Here is a 15,586-nt window from a genome sequence, read left to right as displayed (position 1 = left end):
TGAAGGCAATGAGATTTATTTAAAACCTACATACACATTAAAACAGTTTTATACACATTTCTCCCATTACAAGATTACAAATATACAAATTTATATTCCTTCCAAGTCAGCATCCTGAGTATTAGAAAAACAAAACCCCTAGCAATCAACAGAAAACCTACACCTTATTTTCATCAATTAAATTGGCTTTTTTATGTCTCTCAATAAAAGACAGACACAATCTCCTCCGACTTCCTGTGCTCAGCTTTCGACACTGAAGCCAACCTTCCTCTGGATGGTTTTGGCAAAGCAGCACTGAGTTCACTTCTGAGAAGGACGGTTGTCTATACTTCTGAAAACCCAGTGGCAGACCAAGGAGGGCGAGCGGTGGCAGCTCTCTTCAGCGTTTTTATTAAATTCCACTCGTCTGCCCTCAGTATTAGTGATGAACTATTGAAACGTTCTCTGACTGGTCAGGACAACAAACTCAGCCCTAGAGATGCAATCAACAGTGGTCGGGGTTCTTCTGTCAGCAGAGGGGAGGCTCACAACCGAACACTTTGAGATCTGGTCCCAGGGAAAGTCTCTCTTCCACAGATTACCCGGTGTGGGTAGACACCGGGTATAACCTCATCTTCTTCCCACACTCCAGAAAATGAACTAGGTACCAGCTTAAGTCCTCATTTCAAAGGTAGTAAAGGTTAATTAGAAATGAAGCCTGGAAGCTTACAGGAACAGAAGGAACAAGGTTGACGCAACAGCCGGTCGGTCGGTGGTTCTTAGGCCCTCCATCTAAGCCACTCACACTGGTCCTGGTTACCATGTTACAGGTCGCGTGGGTGTGGAGGAGTCATCCCAGTACTGGCTTTCAGTGCTTTCTGTAATTTTCTATAATGCCACACTTTCTTCCTCCTCCAAACACCTCATTTCAAAGTGGTGTCAACCCAGGAAACTGCTAGGAAAAAATGTCAAATGCTTAACAGAAGAAGTGAGACTTCAATTATTCTGTAAGTCGCTGTTGGAAACTGTAGTGATAAGAATAGTGGCCGAACTGGAAATAACACTAGGAGAGAAAACTGCCATCGAGAGTGCGTGGGACAAGAACTGGAAACTGGAAACTCTGCCCATGATGCATCGGTCAATGGAGGAGAGGTCATCGGCGCAAACGCCAGTCCCACCGTTAGGGGTCAGACCTACTTGGAGCAGTTTCAGCAGATGCTGGCATCCTGGATAGTGTTAGCTTTCCAAGTATCTGAAGATGCTTCGCTTTGGTCCTGGACTTCTATCATCTGTCTTTAGTCGTTTAGGAGATGGTGACATCATTAATGATGGCCCCTTTCTTCTCACCTAGAGAAAAAACAGAAAGATTCAGGGCCAGCAGTTCAAGACTCACACAAGTGCCTATCTTCACTGAGTTTTTTCTTTCTTTCTTCCTTTTTTTTTTTTTTTTTTTTTTTTTTTTTTTTTTTTTTTTTAAACAGGTTTTCTCTGTGTGGCTTTGGAGCCTGTTGTGGATCTCACTCTATAGACTAGACTGGCCTTGAACTCACAGAGATCTGCCTGCCTCTGCCTTTCAAGTGCTAGGATTAAAGGCGTGCGCCCGCCACCATCCGACTCAGAATTTTTTTATTTCATTTTATTTTACTTTTTGGGTATGTATGGTATATGCATGTGGGTATACCGTGCATGCCATGTGCATGCATGTGGAGTCAGAGGATGCTGATATTTTCCTCTATCATTCTCTGCCTTGTGCCTTTAAGACAGAGTCTGTCTCTCAACAGAAAGTTTGACATTTCAGCTGCCAGCGAGCTTCCAGGATCCACCTTTTTCTGCCCTATGATGGGGTTACAGAATCATAGCCATACAGCCATGCCTGCATTTTATATGGTGCTAGGATTCAGACTCAAGTCCTCACGCCTACACAGCAAGTCCTCTTGCCCACTAAACCATCTCTGTCTGTCTGTCTCTCTCTCTCTCTCTCTCTCTTCTCTCTCTCTCTCTGTCTGTCTCTGTCTCTCTCTCTCTCTGTCTCTCTCACTCACACACACACACACACATGCACACATGCAAATATTTTAAAAATTAAAACAAATAAATCTGAGGCTGGAGAGATGGCTCAGGAGTTAAGATATTTGCTCGTCTTGCAGAGGACCAGACTCCATTGCCACATGGTAACTTGCAGCTATAATTCCAGTTCCAGGGGATCAGGCACCCTCTTCTGGCCTCCCCAGGTACTTGACACACACATAGTGCATGCACATACATGCAAGTAAAATACAAACAAATCTTAAAAAACAAAACAGAACAAACTTCCCACAAATAAACACTATTTGGAAAGCACCACATCAGTTTTTAATTTCCCTACCTGAGGCTTAGATGATTCCTTTGCTGCCTCAGCCTTGGTAGGAGAAAGTGTATGAAAGACAAAGTTTCTTGAGTTTCGGGGAGCGCTGGGGTTGAGGTCAGACAGGGCAGAGAGTTTCTGAAGCACAGTCTTGGGCTGGTTTAGCAAGGAGCCCATCTTCAGCTGGGGAAAGAAGAGATACCTGATACAAAACTGCAAATGCTGAAAAGAAGCAAGTCTACCCATGTCTGCCTCACCTGGTACTGAAGGGATGCTTTTCTGCCTTAAGCAAGACCTTCCCACTTCCTGTGGCCACCTCCCTCGCTGAGTGACACCATGATCTACAGACCGTGAGACCGTGGCATCAGATTAACAGGGTCCCAGCTAACCTGGTGAGCACTTCCTGGTCTGATGGCTTCAAAAGGATTACTGGGCACAGACTTTGACTCCTGAACAACCACAGCCCGACTGGCTGGAAAGAAAACAGAGAGAGAAGTGTCTGAGCAAAGCCGGGTAGAATTCCCTCTACATTCAAACAAGCTAAGAAGACTTAAAAGCTGACGTAAGAACTGTTTATTTTATAGTCATAACCTTAAAACTATAGCAAGTGTCACTGACGAGACAATGAAGTCAAGATTATCAGTTAATCATTAACAAGGACTAACAAGGAAAAACAGCAGTTGGTGAGTGAGAGCAGTACATAACAGTCCATTTATGGCGTTCAATACACCTATGTTCAATCTCAGCTCTAATACCTGAGCATATAAACCCTGGGCAACTCAAAGAGAAGCCACAATTCACCAGCAACCCTTACCACAAGCTACACAAACCAAAGCACAACTTTACTAACCAACCTCTGCCTCCCCTTACCTCAGTGGCCCCTTTAAGACAGTATGACAGAATTACATTAGCCACCACAGTCCCTGAAGGCTAGAGTCCCCTCCTAGGCTCTGGCACTGACAATCCAAGCAGCCAGACCTAAAGAGAAGTGAGAGCTCACCATTCTTCTGCAGTGCTTGGCTGTAACTTTCTTGGCGAGCATCATAAACTGACTGTCTTCCCCAATGTCTTCTTCGTCAGCAGCAATTTTCCCCTGTTGAGCCTGAATATGAAGATCATATAGGATTAGCCAGGTGTGGTGGCACATGCCTATAATCCCAGCACTTGAAAAGCTGAGGCAGGAGAATTACCATGAGGTTGAGGCCAGTCTGGGATACATAATGAGTTCCAGGCCAGCTTGTCTTCAAAATGAGCTCATAAAACATAAGATGATGATGATGATGCTTACTACAGCTTCCCTAAATAGTCAACTTACAGGAGCTGGAGAGATGGCTGAGAGCTAAAAGCACTGGCAGCTCTTCCAGAGGATCTGGGTTCAACTCTCAGTACCCACAGGGTAGCTCATAAATGTAGGGCAGGGAGGCTAACACTCTCTTCTGAGCTCTGTTGGCATACATGTGGTACACAGATATACTTTCAGGCAAAACATCCATATACATAAAATAATGATATAAAACTAAAGGTTGGCATGGTGGCTCACACCTTTTTTTTTTTTTTTTTTTGTATAGTGTTCTGTCTGCACATATGCCTATAGGACAGAAGTGGGCACCAGATCTCATTACAGATGGTTGTGAGCCACCATGTGGTTGCTGGGGATTGAACTCAGGTCCTCTGGAAGAACAGCCAGTGTGGAGAGCCATCTCTCCAGCCCGGTGGCTCACACCTTTAATCCCAGCACTCAGGAGGCAGAAGCATGTGGACCTTTGTGAATTCGAGGCCAACCTGATCTACATAGTGAGTTCTAGGACAGCCAGAGATACATAGTGAGACCCTGCCTCAAAAAAATTATTTAAAAAAATTATATATATTAGGAAAGAAGTTAACATTGGCTGAGGTGTAAGGTCAGGTTACTGAGACATCATTTGTTCTCTTTTTTACAACCTTTGCTACCTTAGATCAAAAAGATAAAAGGGCTGGAGAGATGGCTGAATGATCAGAAGTGACTAAGAGGTTAATAGCATGTGCTGCTTCTCTCAAAGACACAAGTTCAGTTCCCAGCACCCATGTAATAGCTCAGAACTGCCTGTAACTCTAGTTCCAGGGGATCTGCTGCCTCCTTCTGGCCTCTGCAGACACTGGACTTACATGCACATTCATACACACATAATTTACAAAAGTATTTTTTTATTTATTTTTTTGAGACAAGTTCTCTGCAGTTTTGGCTGGCTTGGAATTCACAGAGATCCACCTGCCTCTGCCATGTAACAGCTGGGATAAAGGCATGCGACACAATTCTCAGCCTTAAAATATATATATATCTTTTTTTTTTTTTTTTTTATTGGACAGTTAGCTAGAGAGTTGACTATGGTAACCTTTTCAGTGAAAAAAAAAAAAAAAAAGCAAACCCCTAGCCAGGCAGTGGTGGCGCACACCTTTAGTACCAGCACTCAGGAGGCAGAGCCAGACGGATCTCTGCGAGTCTGAGGCCAGCCTGGTCTACAGAGTGAGATCCAGGACAGGTACCAAAACTACAGAGAAACCCTGTCTCAAAAAAACCAAACCAAAAGAAAAAAAGCAAACCCCAAGATTAAACTTAGGTATGTTGTTGCTTAAGTTTCATGGCAGGTGAAGTCGCTGAATCTTTGCCCCCTTAAACATGGTCAATATGGGCACTTTTCTTGGATGCTTTCTACCTGTTCCCGAAGCCACTGCTCTCGTTCAATCCGCTCCTTTCTCCACCTGGCTTCAGTCTCATCAAGCTGTTCTTCAGTCTGATCATCATCAGAATCTCTGTGGAACAGATCCATCTGGGAGGCATCATCTAAAGGAAAGAGGTAAGGCGTTTAGCATCTTGTGATCCTCACAGAGTGCTCAGACAGACACAAAACAAGCCTATCGCTGCTGCGCATTGACATAAACCTTTCCCAGCCACCAAAGAAAATCGATGGTTATTTTAAAACAGCTATGGCTATCATGTTTTCTGTTTGTGTTGTGGCATTGAACTTGTTATGGAGCTAAAGATGATTTTGACTCCCAATTGTTCTCCCTCCACCTCCCAAATCTTGGGATTACAGGCTGCCTAGTTTCTCTCTCTCTTTTCTGATTTTTTTTTTTTTTTTTTTTTTTTTTTTGAGACAGGGTTTCTCTGTGTAGCCCTAACTATCCTGAAATACTCTGTAGACCAGGCTGGCCTCGAACCCAGAACCTCAGTGTTCTAGGTAAGCACTCTACCAACTGAGCTAAATCTCTGGTTCAGTTGTGATTTCCATTTACCATCTTAAAGTAGACAAATACACACACGTAGATACCTATGTGTTTCCACCGGAATTTTCTCGTTCGTCCAGGCCCATCGCTGTGCAGATCCCCGTCAGCAAGGTACCTCTCCTGGTATAAACGCAGTCGTCGCTTATCATCATCCAACATGGTTTTCCTACAACCGGAAAGACAAGGTGCTCCATACCAGTACCTTCCTGCCTGATAAAATGGCCACCTTGAGGTGCCCTATTGCTTGTTGGGTTTGTTGGGATACTAACATGTGTATTTTCTTGATCTGACTCTCCAGTTCCTCATCAGAAGGAAGCACTTCATCAATGACGTCTTCTTCATATTCGTCAATCTCTTCCCCATCATACTCGTCTTCACTTCCCACATCACTTCCCGACACCTCTGCCTCATCTTCCAGGTATTTCTTCAGTCTCCTAGAAAGCAATTTGAAAGATTAGAAATCAGACAATGGCCATCTACACAGATTGTGGATACAGTAAGAAAAGCAGGAAGCCACTATGAGTTATCCATGCTCTAGTGGATAGCTCCACGTGAGTGGCCCTCATTAAATCCAGTAAGTCACAAAGCAAAAACAAAAAGAGATGTGAGTAGGATGGGCTTGGTGGGGTAAAGGAGGGGCGGGGTGATGGCTGTCAGGATGCGGCGGGGGGGGGGGGGTGAGAGGATAGAGGAATGAATGTGAGCAGATGTGTTTCATCATATACATGTACGAAATAGCCAAAGAATTAATCAAAAAAAAAAAAAAACAGAACATAGAATCATCAAATAATAGGCTTAAATTTATACATTTTGATACTTATCTCAAATAATTTTTCGATATTAAAGTGTTGGTCACTTAACCTATACTATGTGCTAATAGCTGTACTTTATAGGTATTACCATTATCCTATTATCTTAGGAACACGTACTATTACCTCTGCCATTTTATAGTTAAGAAAGAGAATATCTAAGTCCAAGGAAAATGGAAGCTATAACACTAAAAATGCCACTAGTTCTGGAAGGAACTAGAGACGTCTGTATAGAAATCATTTAATGACACTCAGAGAGATCAGTTTACTCAAGTTCCCACAAGTAGGTGGCACTCAACCCAGCCTGGATAATCCTACAGGTGGAAACTTTTAAAATGTATTTTGTGTGTCTTCACACAGAGTTCTGGGGACACCTTGTGGGAGTCCGTTCTACAGCCTTCCACCTAGTTGAGACAGGGTTTTTATTTCAGCTGCTTTATTGGATACTCCAGGCTAGCTGGCCCACAAGCTCCCAGCTTGTTCTGACTCTTAAAAAAACCAACCAACCAAACAAACAAACAAACAAACAAACAAACCAACCCTTTTAAATTTTTGGATTATTTTATATGTATGAGTATTTTTCCTGAGTGTATGTCTGTGTACCACATGCTTACAGTGACTATAGAAGATAGAAGGGGCTGGGCAGTGGTGGCGCACACCTTTAATCCCAGGACTCAGGAGGCAGAGCCAGGTGGGTCTCTGTGAGTTCAAGGCCAACCTGATCTACAGAGTGAGATCCAGGACAGGTACCAAAACTACACAGAGAAACCCTGTCTCGAAGAAAAAAAAAGAGAGAGAGAGAGAGGGAGAGAATGTAACAACAGGCTGAAAGCAATAGTATAAATCCAACAGAGATCAACAGGATGTTCTGGTGGGGATCCTCTTTCCCTCTCAGCCTGTTGGCCATCAGTCCTGGAGGAGAAAGAGACAGAAGGGGCGACAGAAAGCTTTGTACACGGCCCATGAGCACGGAGGGAGGCCTCCAGGAGAGACTTCAGTGAATCAGCTCAACTTTATTCCAGAGTTTGGGAACATAGGATTGGGGAGCCTGGGGGCAAAACCCTCATTTGCATTAAGTGGCACACTCCTATCACAGGACTTAATATATGGCAGTAGGGTCCTATAGCAGAAGTCTTCTTAGCAGGGATCTGTGCCAAGGATCAAGCTAAAGATGAATCGGGCATCTGGTTTAGAGACGAGAGCTTTCAGATAAGGTCAGGCCTCCAGGCCCAGGGCCACCCTCCAGATAAGGCTAGGTAGAGAGCAGGGAAACTTTGCTGGGGAAGGAAAGTTTCCATATTGCCGAGATTAGAGAAAGCTGCCAGGCTATGGCACACTGCGACCTCTACCAGCCAACAAAAAATCTCCAACATTCTGGATATGAATCCAAAAATCATGCATGTGCTATATGTTACTGAACATTTATTAGAATTATGTTTGTAAAAATTCTTTAAAATCATAAAATACTATAGGCTGAGCGGTGATGTTATAGCTGGGTGGTGGCAGCACACATCTTTAATCCCAGTACTTAGCAGCCAGAGGCAGTTGGGTCTCTGAGTTTAAGGCCATCCTGGTCTGTAGATGAGTTCTAGGACAGCCAAGGCTACACGGAGAAACCCTGTCTCGAAAAACTAACCTCTTCTACCTCAAAAAACAAAACCCCCAAAAAACCATGGATATGCTACAAGGAGGTAAAGTCAAGATGCAAAATTAAACACATAGGGAAATTATTTAAATCTCAGTTGTGTAAAAAAAACATTTGCATTAAAAGTTATGAAGAAATCATTATCAACACTTTCACATACATTCTGGCCAATCAATATGAATAACTGCCTTATTTTTTCCCTCCCTCCCTCTCTTCCTTTCTACTCACCCTTCCTCCCTTCATGTTTATGGTGCTGGGGATAAACCCAGAGCCTGTGCACACCAGGCAGTGCTTGACTACTGAGCTACACTTCCAACCTGTCTGGCTGTCCACCTGTAAGTCCATATGTTCATCTGTTTTTGTTTTTTCTAAGACAGGGTTTCACAGTGAAGCCCTGGCTGTCCTGGAACTCACTCTGTAGACCAGGCTGACCTTGAACTCACAGAGATCTACCTGCCTCTGCCTCCTGAGTGCTGGGATTAAAGATGTGTGCCACCATGCCCGGCTTCCATACAGTTTTTCTGAATACTCTAAAATATGACCAGAGTGACAAATACTATAAAATAAAAAAATAAAATGGGGGGGTTGGGGATTTAGCTCAGTGGTAGAGCACTTGCCTAGCAAGTGGTCCTCAGCTCCAGGGGAAAAAAAAAAAAAAGACAAAGTAACAAAAAAATTAAATGGGCCATTTGTCCAAGACAAGAATCCAGAAAATCAGGAATGACAGCAATTCATAGGAGCAAAGTTCTGGGCAATGTCAGTTATTCACAAGGTCCTTCAGTTATAGGAAGTGATTCAGCTCTTGTGACCTTGGGTGACAGATAGTAGTACCCATCCAGCAAACAGCCAGACCACACCCGAGCACAAAGAGGACATCCAGGACACAAGTGTAGACCACTGAGAGCGTCATCGGGTCTGGGAGGTGACACGAGATATTTAGTACAGATGGGACTCAAGGACTCAAGGAGGGGCCACACAGGATTTGTAAACACTATGAATCCGTGTGCATCTGTGTGCCGTGGCACAGGTGGAGGGCACAGGACAACTCTCGAGAGTCGGTTTTCTCCTTCCACTGTGGGGTCTAGAGACTGAACTAGACAGGGTTGCACAGGAAGCACTGTTACCCGCCAGGTCGTCTCATTCACCTAGAATCCACAAAGCATTTGTTTAACTTATGGTAACCACAAAAAGCAGAAACCAAACCAGCAAGTTTATGTAAAATGGCAGCAAGCTATACCTCAACCTAGGAGAACTGTCTAGGAGGAGAAGGGACGGACAGAACACCTACATTTGCCTTTTCATCTTCTCAGACTGCTTTAGGAGCTCTTCTTCATCATCCTCCTGGTCCAGGGCCAGCTCTTCGTCACCGGAGTCACTGTGTTCATCCTGCACAGTTAGAACATCACACGCAGAGTCGCACACAATAAAAACATGGACCACAGGAAGGAAATGCTGTCGTGCTTTGAGCATATAATAAAAGCTTGTGTGCTCTTTCTCCTGTTTTTAAGTTTATTAATTTTGTAGACAGGGTCTTGTCATATAATCCCAAGTGGTGGGATTACAGGCACGTGGTCCTGGGTTTGAGCTCCAGTACCATGAGACAAAACCAAAAAGCAACAAGAGGATTTGTGAAGTCCTGTCCCCATGCCTCATCATAGGACATTGCTTCTGGTAAGACGCTCAACTCAGAATTCTCAAACACTGATGACGGAAGAGCAGGAACCTGAGGGAAGCAGCGTGTGGAGCTTGGTGTGTTCCTGCCACACTCACCTCATCACTAGCAAATTCGTTTTCCTTTGAAACAAGCTGAAAGTCTCCAAATTCCTCCTCTTCACCCTCTTCCTCCCTAGAAGACAAATCACTAAGTTACTAAAATCGAACTACAAGTAGCCAGCTAAGTTAAGAGTTTAAGACATTTAGCAACACCAGTAATTTCCTTAAGAAACAGGAAACAAGGTATTTTGCCTTCTGTAATTACAGCCTCATAAAGCAGAGATAGGGATGCCCAGGATGGGCTCATTAGAAAGTCATGCTCAGGCATAGTGATGTATGTCTTTAATGTCAGCACTTGGGCGGGTAGAGGCTGGAGGAGCTCTATGAGTGAGGCTAGCCCTTTCTACAAAGCGAGTTCCAGGACATTCAGATCCGTACAGTGAGACTCTGTCTCAAACAAAACAAAACAAAACAAAAAAACCCAACAGTTTATTTTTAAGTATATTCATCCGAGCTAGGTGTGGTGGCACCCATCTTTAATCCGAACACTGAGAAGTCAGAAGCAGGCAGATCTCTGTGAGTTTGAGGCTAGTCTGGTCTATATAGTGAGTTCTAGGCCATCCAGGGCTAGACAGTGAGAGACCCTATCTCAAAAACAAAACAAAACAAGTATGTTGATACTTTCATATAAGCAGCTTCCAAAGTCAAATGGTTATTAAACACTCTACATCCGTTAGACAGATCTTCACCCTCTCTCACTACTTCCTGTCTACATAAAACTGCCTATTCCAAAGACCATACAGAAGTGGACTTATACAGTAGCTATCCTTCTATGACAAATAGTTCTTACTCCTAGCATAATATCTTCCTGGTTCCTCCATGGTGAGGCATGTGTCATAATCCCTTCCTGTTGGGCTGGGTATGGTGGTACACACTTGGAGGATGAGGCAGAAGGATCACTGGTTTGAAGTCAGCCTGAACTAACACAAAACTCCAGACCAGTCTGGGCTGCATAGGAAGACCTAGTCTCAGACAACAAAAACAAATTTCCTTCTTCTTAAAGCCATTTAATGTGTATAAATTTTATTTAGCAGATGTGCTGGCCAGTTTTATGTCAACTTGACACAGCTATAATCACCAGAGAGGAGGGAGCCTCAGCTGAGAAAATGCCTAAGTAAGATAGAGCAGTGAGCAAACCTGTAGGGGCATTTTTTAAATGAATGATTGATGGGGGTGGGGCAGGGGTGTTGAGAAAGCAGGCTGAGCAAGCCATAGGGAACAAACCATAGAACATCCCCCATGGCCCCTGCATCAGCTCCTGCCTCCAGGATCCTGACGCACTTGAGCTCCTGTCCTGACTTCTTTTGACGATGAACAGCGAGGTGGAAGTGTAAGCCAAATAAACCCTTTCCTCCCCAGTTTGCTTTTGGTCGTGGTGTTTATCACATCAATAATCACCTTAACTAAGATGGCAGGCCACTGCAATTCCTCTTCATTTTGGCTATTATCAAATAATATTAAACACAAAGTATAAAAACCTATTTTATTCATTTATTTATGAGAAAGGAATTCATGTAGCTGAGGCTAGCCTTAAACTCTTTTGCATTTATTTATACATTTACTTATTTAATGTGTGTGCATGCACCAGGTGTGCATCTGTAACTGCATGCATGCCATTGCCTGCATATATAGAGTTCAGAGGACAACTTGTGGGAGTCAGTTCTCTCCTACCATGGTAGACACCAGGGACTGAACTCAGGTCTTTAGGCTTGAAGACAAGAAACCTTACCCATGGAGCCATTTACCTGGCCCTAACTTCTGATTCTCTTGCTCCTGCTTCCTGAATATTGGATCAGGCACACACCACACCAGGCTTTCTGGTTTGCAGGCAGGTCTTTCCCATGTCACTCACTTGGCCTGGAGCTCTCTATACAGCTGAAGATGACCTTGAACTCCTGATCCTTCTCCCTTTACCACCTAAGTGCTAGAGTTATAGGTGCATACCACCACACCTGCCCACTTGAATTTTTACTTTTAAGTCTGTGTGTGTCACTCTCTCTTTTGAGACAGAATTTCAATGTCTAGGCCAGGCTGGTCTGGAATTCACAATCCTCCTACCCCAGTCTTCCCAGTGCTGAGATTATAGGCTACCACACCTACCACTTACACTTCTTTTAAACCTAAGTGGAGTTGCTGGATCAGATGGTAGTACTGTTTTTTCTAGCAGCTCACCAATGGTAAGTAGAGGTTTTTCTTACCTTCACCGATACTCAGTTGTTTATATAAAACTGTAATCATCCTAATGGATGTGAGGCACTATCTCTGATTTTCCTTCCCAGAGTGATTTAGTTCATCGCTGAACCCGGAGAATCAGATCCTAGGGTGTTATCTTCCCCAGTTCCCACTGGTCTCTGGGACTCACCTGTCTGTCGGGAAGGAGCCGGAGCAAAGAGCAAGTGCCTCTTCCATGGGGTCATCCGTGCTGCTCTCCTTCTCCTGCTTGCCCAGCTCCAGTGGAGCCGCAGGGGAGGCGTCTACCTCAACGAGGAAAAGATCAGTGAGCAAGGAGATGACACCTTACTCTCCCTGGCCATCCAAAGACTGGCCAGCTCAGTTCAGGTTTTAGATAAAATGTTGAAAAGTTCACTGTCCATTCTTTCAACAAACCCTCCTACTTTCTGTGTGCCAAGCCACAGGAAGACAGTAATGAACAAACACCCAATTACCTCACAGAGCCTACATCCTATTCCAGCATGCAACATTTACTATACACCAGATGAGGTTTTAAGCTTTGTATACAGGTTAATTTGGGCCAAAGCTAAAGCATTTCTTATTTGACACTGTCACTCTAAGGAAGGAAGAGCTATAAAAGTGAGGAACTAAGAGTGAATTCCATCACATGCCTGTTTTCTGTGCACTCACTTCGAGGGGCAAGGGCTTCCTTTCAGGGATGCTGATGTAAGCTGTCTGGCTGTGGTAAGCCGGAAACTTTCACTGAATATTTACCTTGAGAAGGAAATTTGCCCGAGCAAAGATTCAGAAGTTCCTCCATGTCTTCTTTTTTGTTATTCTTCCGAGGTGGACATTTCTCTTCAGACTGAGATGTAAACTGTCCAGTACACAAATCCAGCAGCTCATCCATGTTGGCATCCATGGCGTTCTCATCCATACTGGCCAGTGGCAACTGAGGCTTCAAAGCTTGATATCGATTCCGGTGATTTCTAATGTTTAAAAATCTACAAGCACAATGAAGTGTCAGAAATTACCCAGAGAAGAGACAAAACTGCAGTTAAAAACTGTCTGATTTCCAACACTAGGGTTAGAAGCTGAACGCAACCAGCAAGATGGCCAAGTGGGTAAAGGTGCTTGCTGCCAAGCCTGATGATATGAGTTCAATCCCCAGGATCTACATGGTGGAGGGAGCCAATGGCAGCAAGTTGTTCTATGATCTTTTCACGTGTGCTGTGGCACATATGTGCTCACACGCACACACACACACACACAGGATAAACAAAATGTAATTTTGAAAAAAACTATAAAAAGAAAAGCAAAAAGAAGTTGATGTGAATTGTGAATTTCAACTTGATGGAGCTTAGAATCACCATGGAAACAAACCTGTCTTCAAGGGATCATTTAGATTAGGTTAACTGAGGTAGGAGACCCATCCTGACTGTGGGCGGTACTATTCCATGGGCTGGGGTCCTGGCCTGATTGACAAAGAGAAAAGGAACTGAACGGAAGCATTTGTTTCTTTCTTCTTCCTGACTCTTCCGGCCACCGAGACTGACCTGCCGTGACACATGGTATCCACTGGAACCATAAGGCACAAGTCCCTTTCCTTCTTTGAGCTGATTGTCAGGTTTGTCAGTGAGAGAACAGTGACCAGCACACTGCGCCTTACCCCAGAAAACAAGATCCAAACGTTAGCCTCATGCTAACTGAAAGAGGGTAGGGAGGTTTTGTCAAAAGGTAAGGTACAAAGGTTGGCTTCTAGGGATGGGTGTTAGATCCCAATCTTACCCCACAATCAGAACAGAGAAATGAACATAGAAAGCACTTACAATATCTATGTGTTTGAAATAAGATCAGAGAGTCGGAATGTCAGCAAGGTTATTTACATTTTCTTTTCTAAGACTTTGTTCAAACTCGTAGAATATAAGACTACTGGTCGGCACACCTTCTCTTTCTCGGAAGAGAAAGCCCAGATGGAGTGACAGAAGCTCATTTTATTTTTAAACAGAATTAAGCAGCACCCAGCCCCATTCCCACCCACAGAAACACAAAACTACCTACCCATCTGCATCCAACAGTTGGCTCTGAGTGTCATCTTCTAAACAGAACTGGAAGTCTCCTGCTCCTAGGAAAAGTGTCTTAGGCTCTGGGGAGGCGGTGTACAGATCCTGGGAATCCTCTATGGGAAGTGAAGGCTCAGACAGTTTTCCTGAACTCTGGCACCAAAACAAAAACAAGAGCAAAACATTTTACAAATGCCATTCAGTGTCATGACAACAACAGAAGCTGCTGCTTGCACTATGTCATCTGCTCTCAGGCAACTACAGTTGAGGAGGACAGTGCACAGTCAAAGGAGCCCACGGAAAAATACCTCTAAGCAAGAAGAACGCTTGCTAATACACAAAGGGGGTGGATTTTTAAAGCTGAACACACATAAGCTGAGTACCAAGGTGGTGGGAGTTGGTTGGCTGGGACACACTTTATTTAGCAATGTGGGAAGTAAAAGGAGGAGGAGATTAGAAAACTATCACCACCTTACCTTAGAAGCTGAGCTGATCAAACTGGCTCGAAACAGCCCAGGGGAAGGGGATCTGAATCCACCTGCTGTAGGGAGAAAACTGGTCCCGCGGCCTGTTTGCCTGTTGCAAGGCTGATAGGATGGAATTGTGGAGCCAATCAGCTCAAAGCTGCTATTGTGGCTGCTCTCCTTTGTCAGCAGTGAACAGGAGTCATCTTCATCTAACAGAGGAGAGAAATACCTTTTAAAGGTCAGATTACAGAAATAGGTGATTCGTTTAGGAAAAAGAGCTGAGAATCAAACAACTAAAACTCACCGGCAAGCCCCTTAAGTTCTGGGCTCCAAATCATTCTGTTGAAGGTAAATTAATTTACTACAATAGCATTTTGTAATTAGGACTCATTACTCTGAGCTATGTGATACCTGGAAGTTCTCCTCCTTCTCTTCCTCTGCCTAAGGCTTTCATCAGTCTTTATTAGTCTATCAAATTATACACATTTCTTTGATCTATGTATAGAAATATTATGTTTCACTCAATCAACAAATCAACATATATCCACCCACTCAGGACCTACCATATGCCCATGGTCTACTATAAAAATGCAGCCCACACTCGGGAGGCAGAGCCAGGCGGATCTCTGTGAGTTCGAGGCCAGCCTGGGCTACCAAGTGAGTTCCAGGAAAGGCACAAAGCTACACAGAGAAACCCTGTCTCGAAAAACCAAAAAAAAAAAAAAAAAAAAAAAAAAATGCAGCCCAGAGGCTGGAAAAATGGCTCTGCAGTCAAGAGCCCTTGCTGCTCTTGCAGATGGCCTGGGTTCAGTTCTCAGCACCCACATGTCAGCTTACAACCATCTGTAACTCTAGCTCCATGTGATCCAACACCTCTGACCTCTGTGAGTACCAGTCACACACATTCATGCAGGCAAAACATTAATACTCATAAAAGAAATATAAGTCAACCTTAAAAAGACAACAGTAGGCGGGGAGGTGGTGGCGGCGGCGCACGCCTTTAATCCCAGCACTCGGGAGGCAGAGCCAGGCGGATCTCTGTGAGTTCGAGGCCAGCCTGGTCTACAGAG

At 44.1% G+C, this 15,586-nt stretch overlaps 1 protein-coding gene across 1 annotated transcript in view; it reads right to left on the bottom strand.

Annotated features, from left to right (window-relative positions):
• The window catches only part of Clspn (claspin), a 34,346-nt gene continuing 18,760 nt past the window's right edge, over window positions 1-15,586 (bottom strand). Inside the window, 14 exon segments of the mRNA XM_028885420.2 lie at window positions 1-1,326; window positions 2,345-2,506; window positions 2,713-2,795; window positions 3,324-3,338; window positions 3,341-3,425; window positions 5,017-5,144; window positions 5,632-5,753; window positions 5,857-6,021; window positions 9,330-9,427; window positions 9,812-9,887; window positions 12,177-12,288; window positions 12,761-12,990; window positions 14,048-14,202; window positions 14,526-14,725. Of these exon segments, the coding sequence (XP_028741253.1) occupies window positions 1,216-1,326; window positions 2,345-2,506; window positions 2,713-2,795; window positions 3,324-3,338; window positions 3,341-3,425; window positions 5,017-5,144; window positions 5,632-5,753; window positions 5,857-6,021; window positions 9,330-9,427; window positions 9,812-9,887; window positions 12,177-12,288; window positions 12,761-12,990; window positions 14,048-14,202; window positions 14,526-14,725 (1,742 nt within the window). The 3' untranslated portion in view covers window positions 1-1,215.

The sequence above is a fragment of the Peromyscus leucopus genome, chromosome 2 (assembly GCF_004664715.2).
Source record: "Peromyscus leucopus breed LL Stock chromosome 2, UCI_PerLeu_2.1, whole genome shotgun sequence".
Lineage (NCBI taxonomy): Eukaryota > Metazoa > Chordata > Mammalia > Rodentia > Cricetidae > Peromyscus > Peromyscus leucopus.
This window is presented reverse-complemented; position numbering and strand designations above follow the sequence as displayed.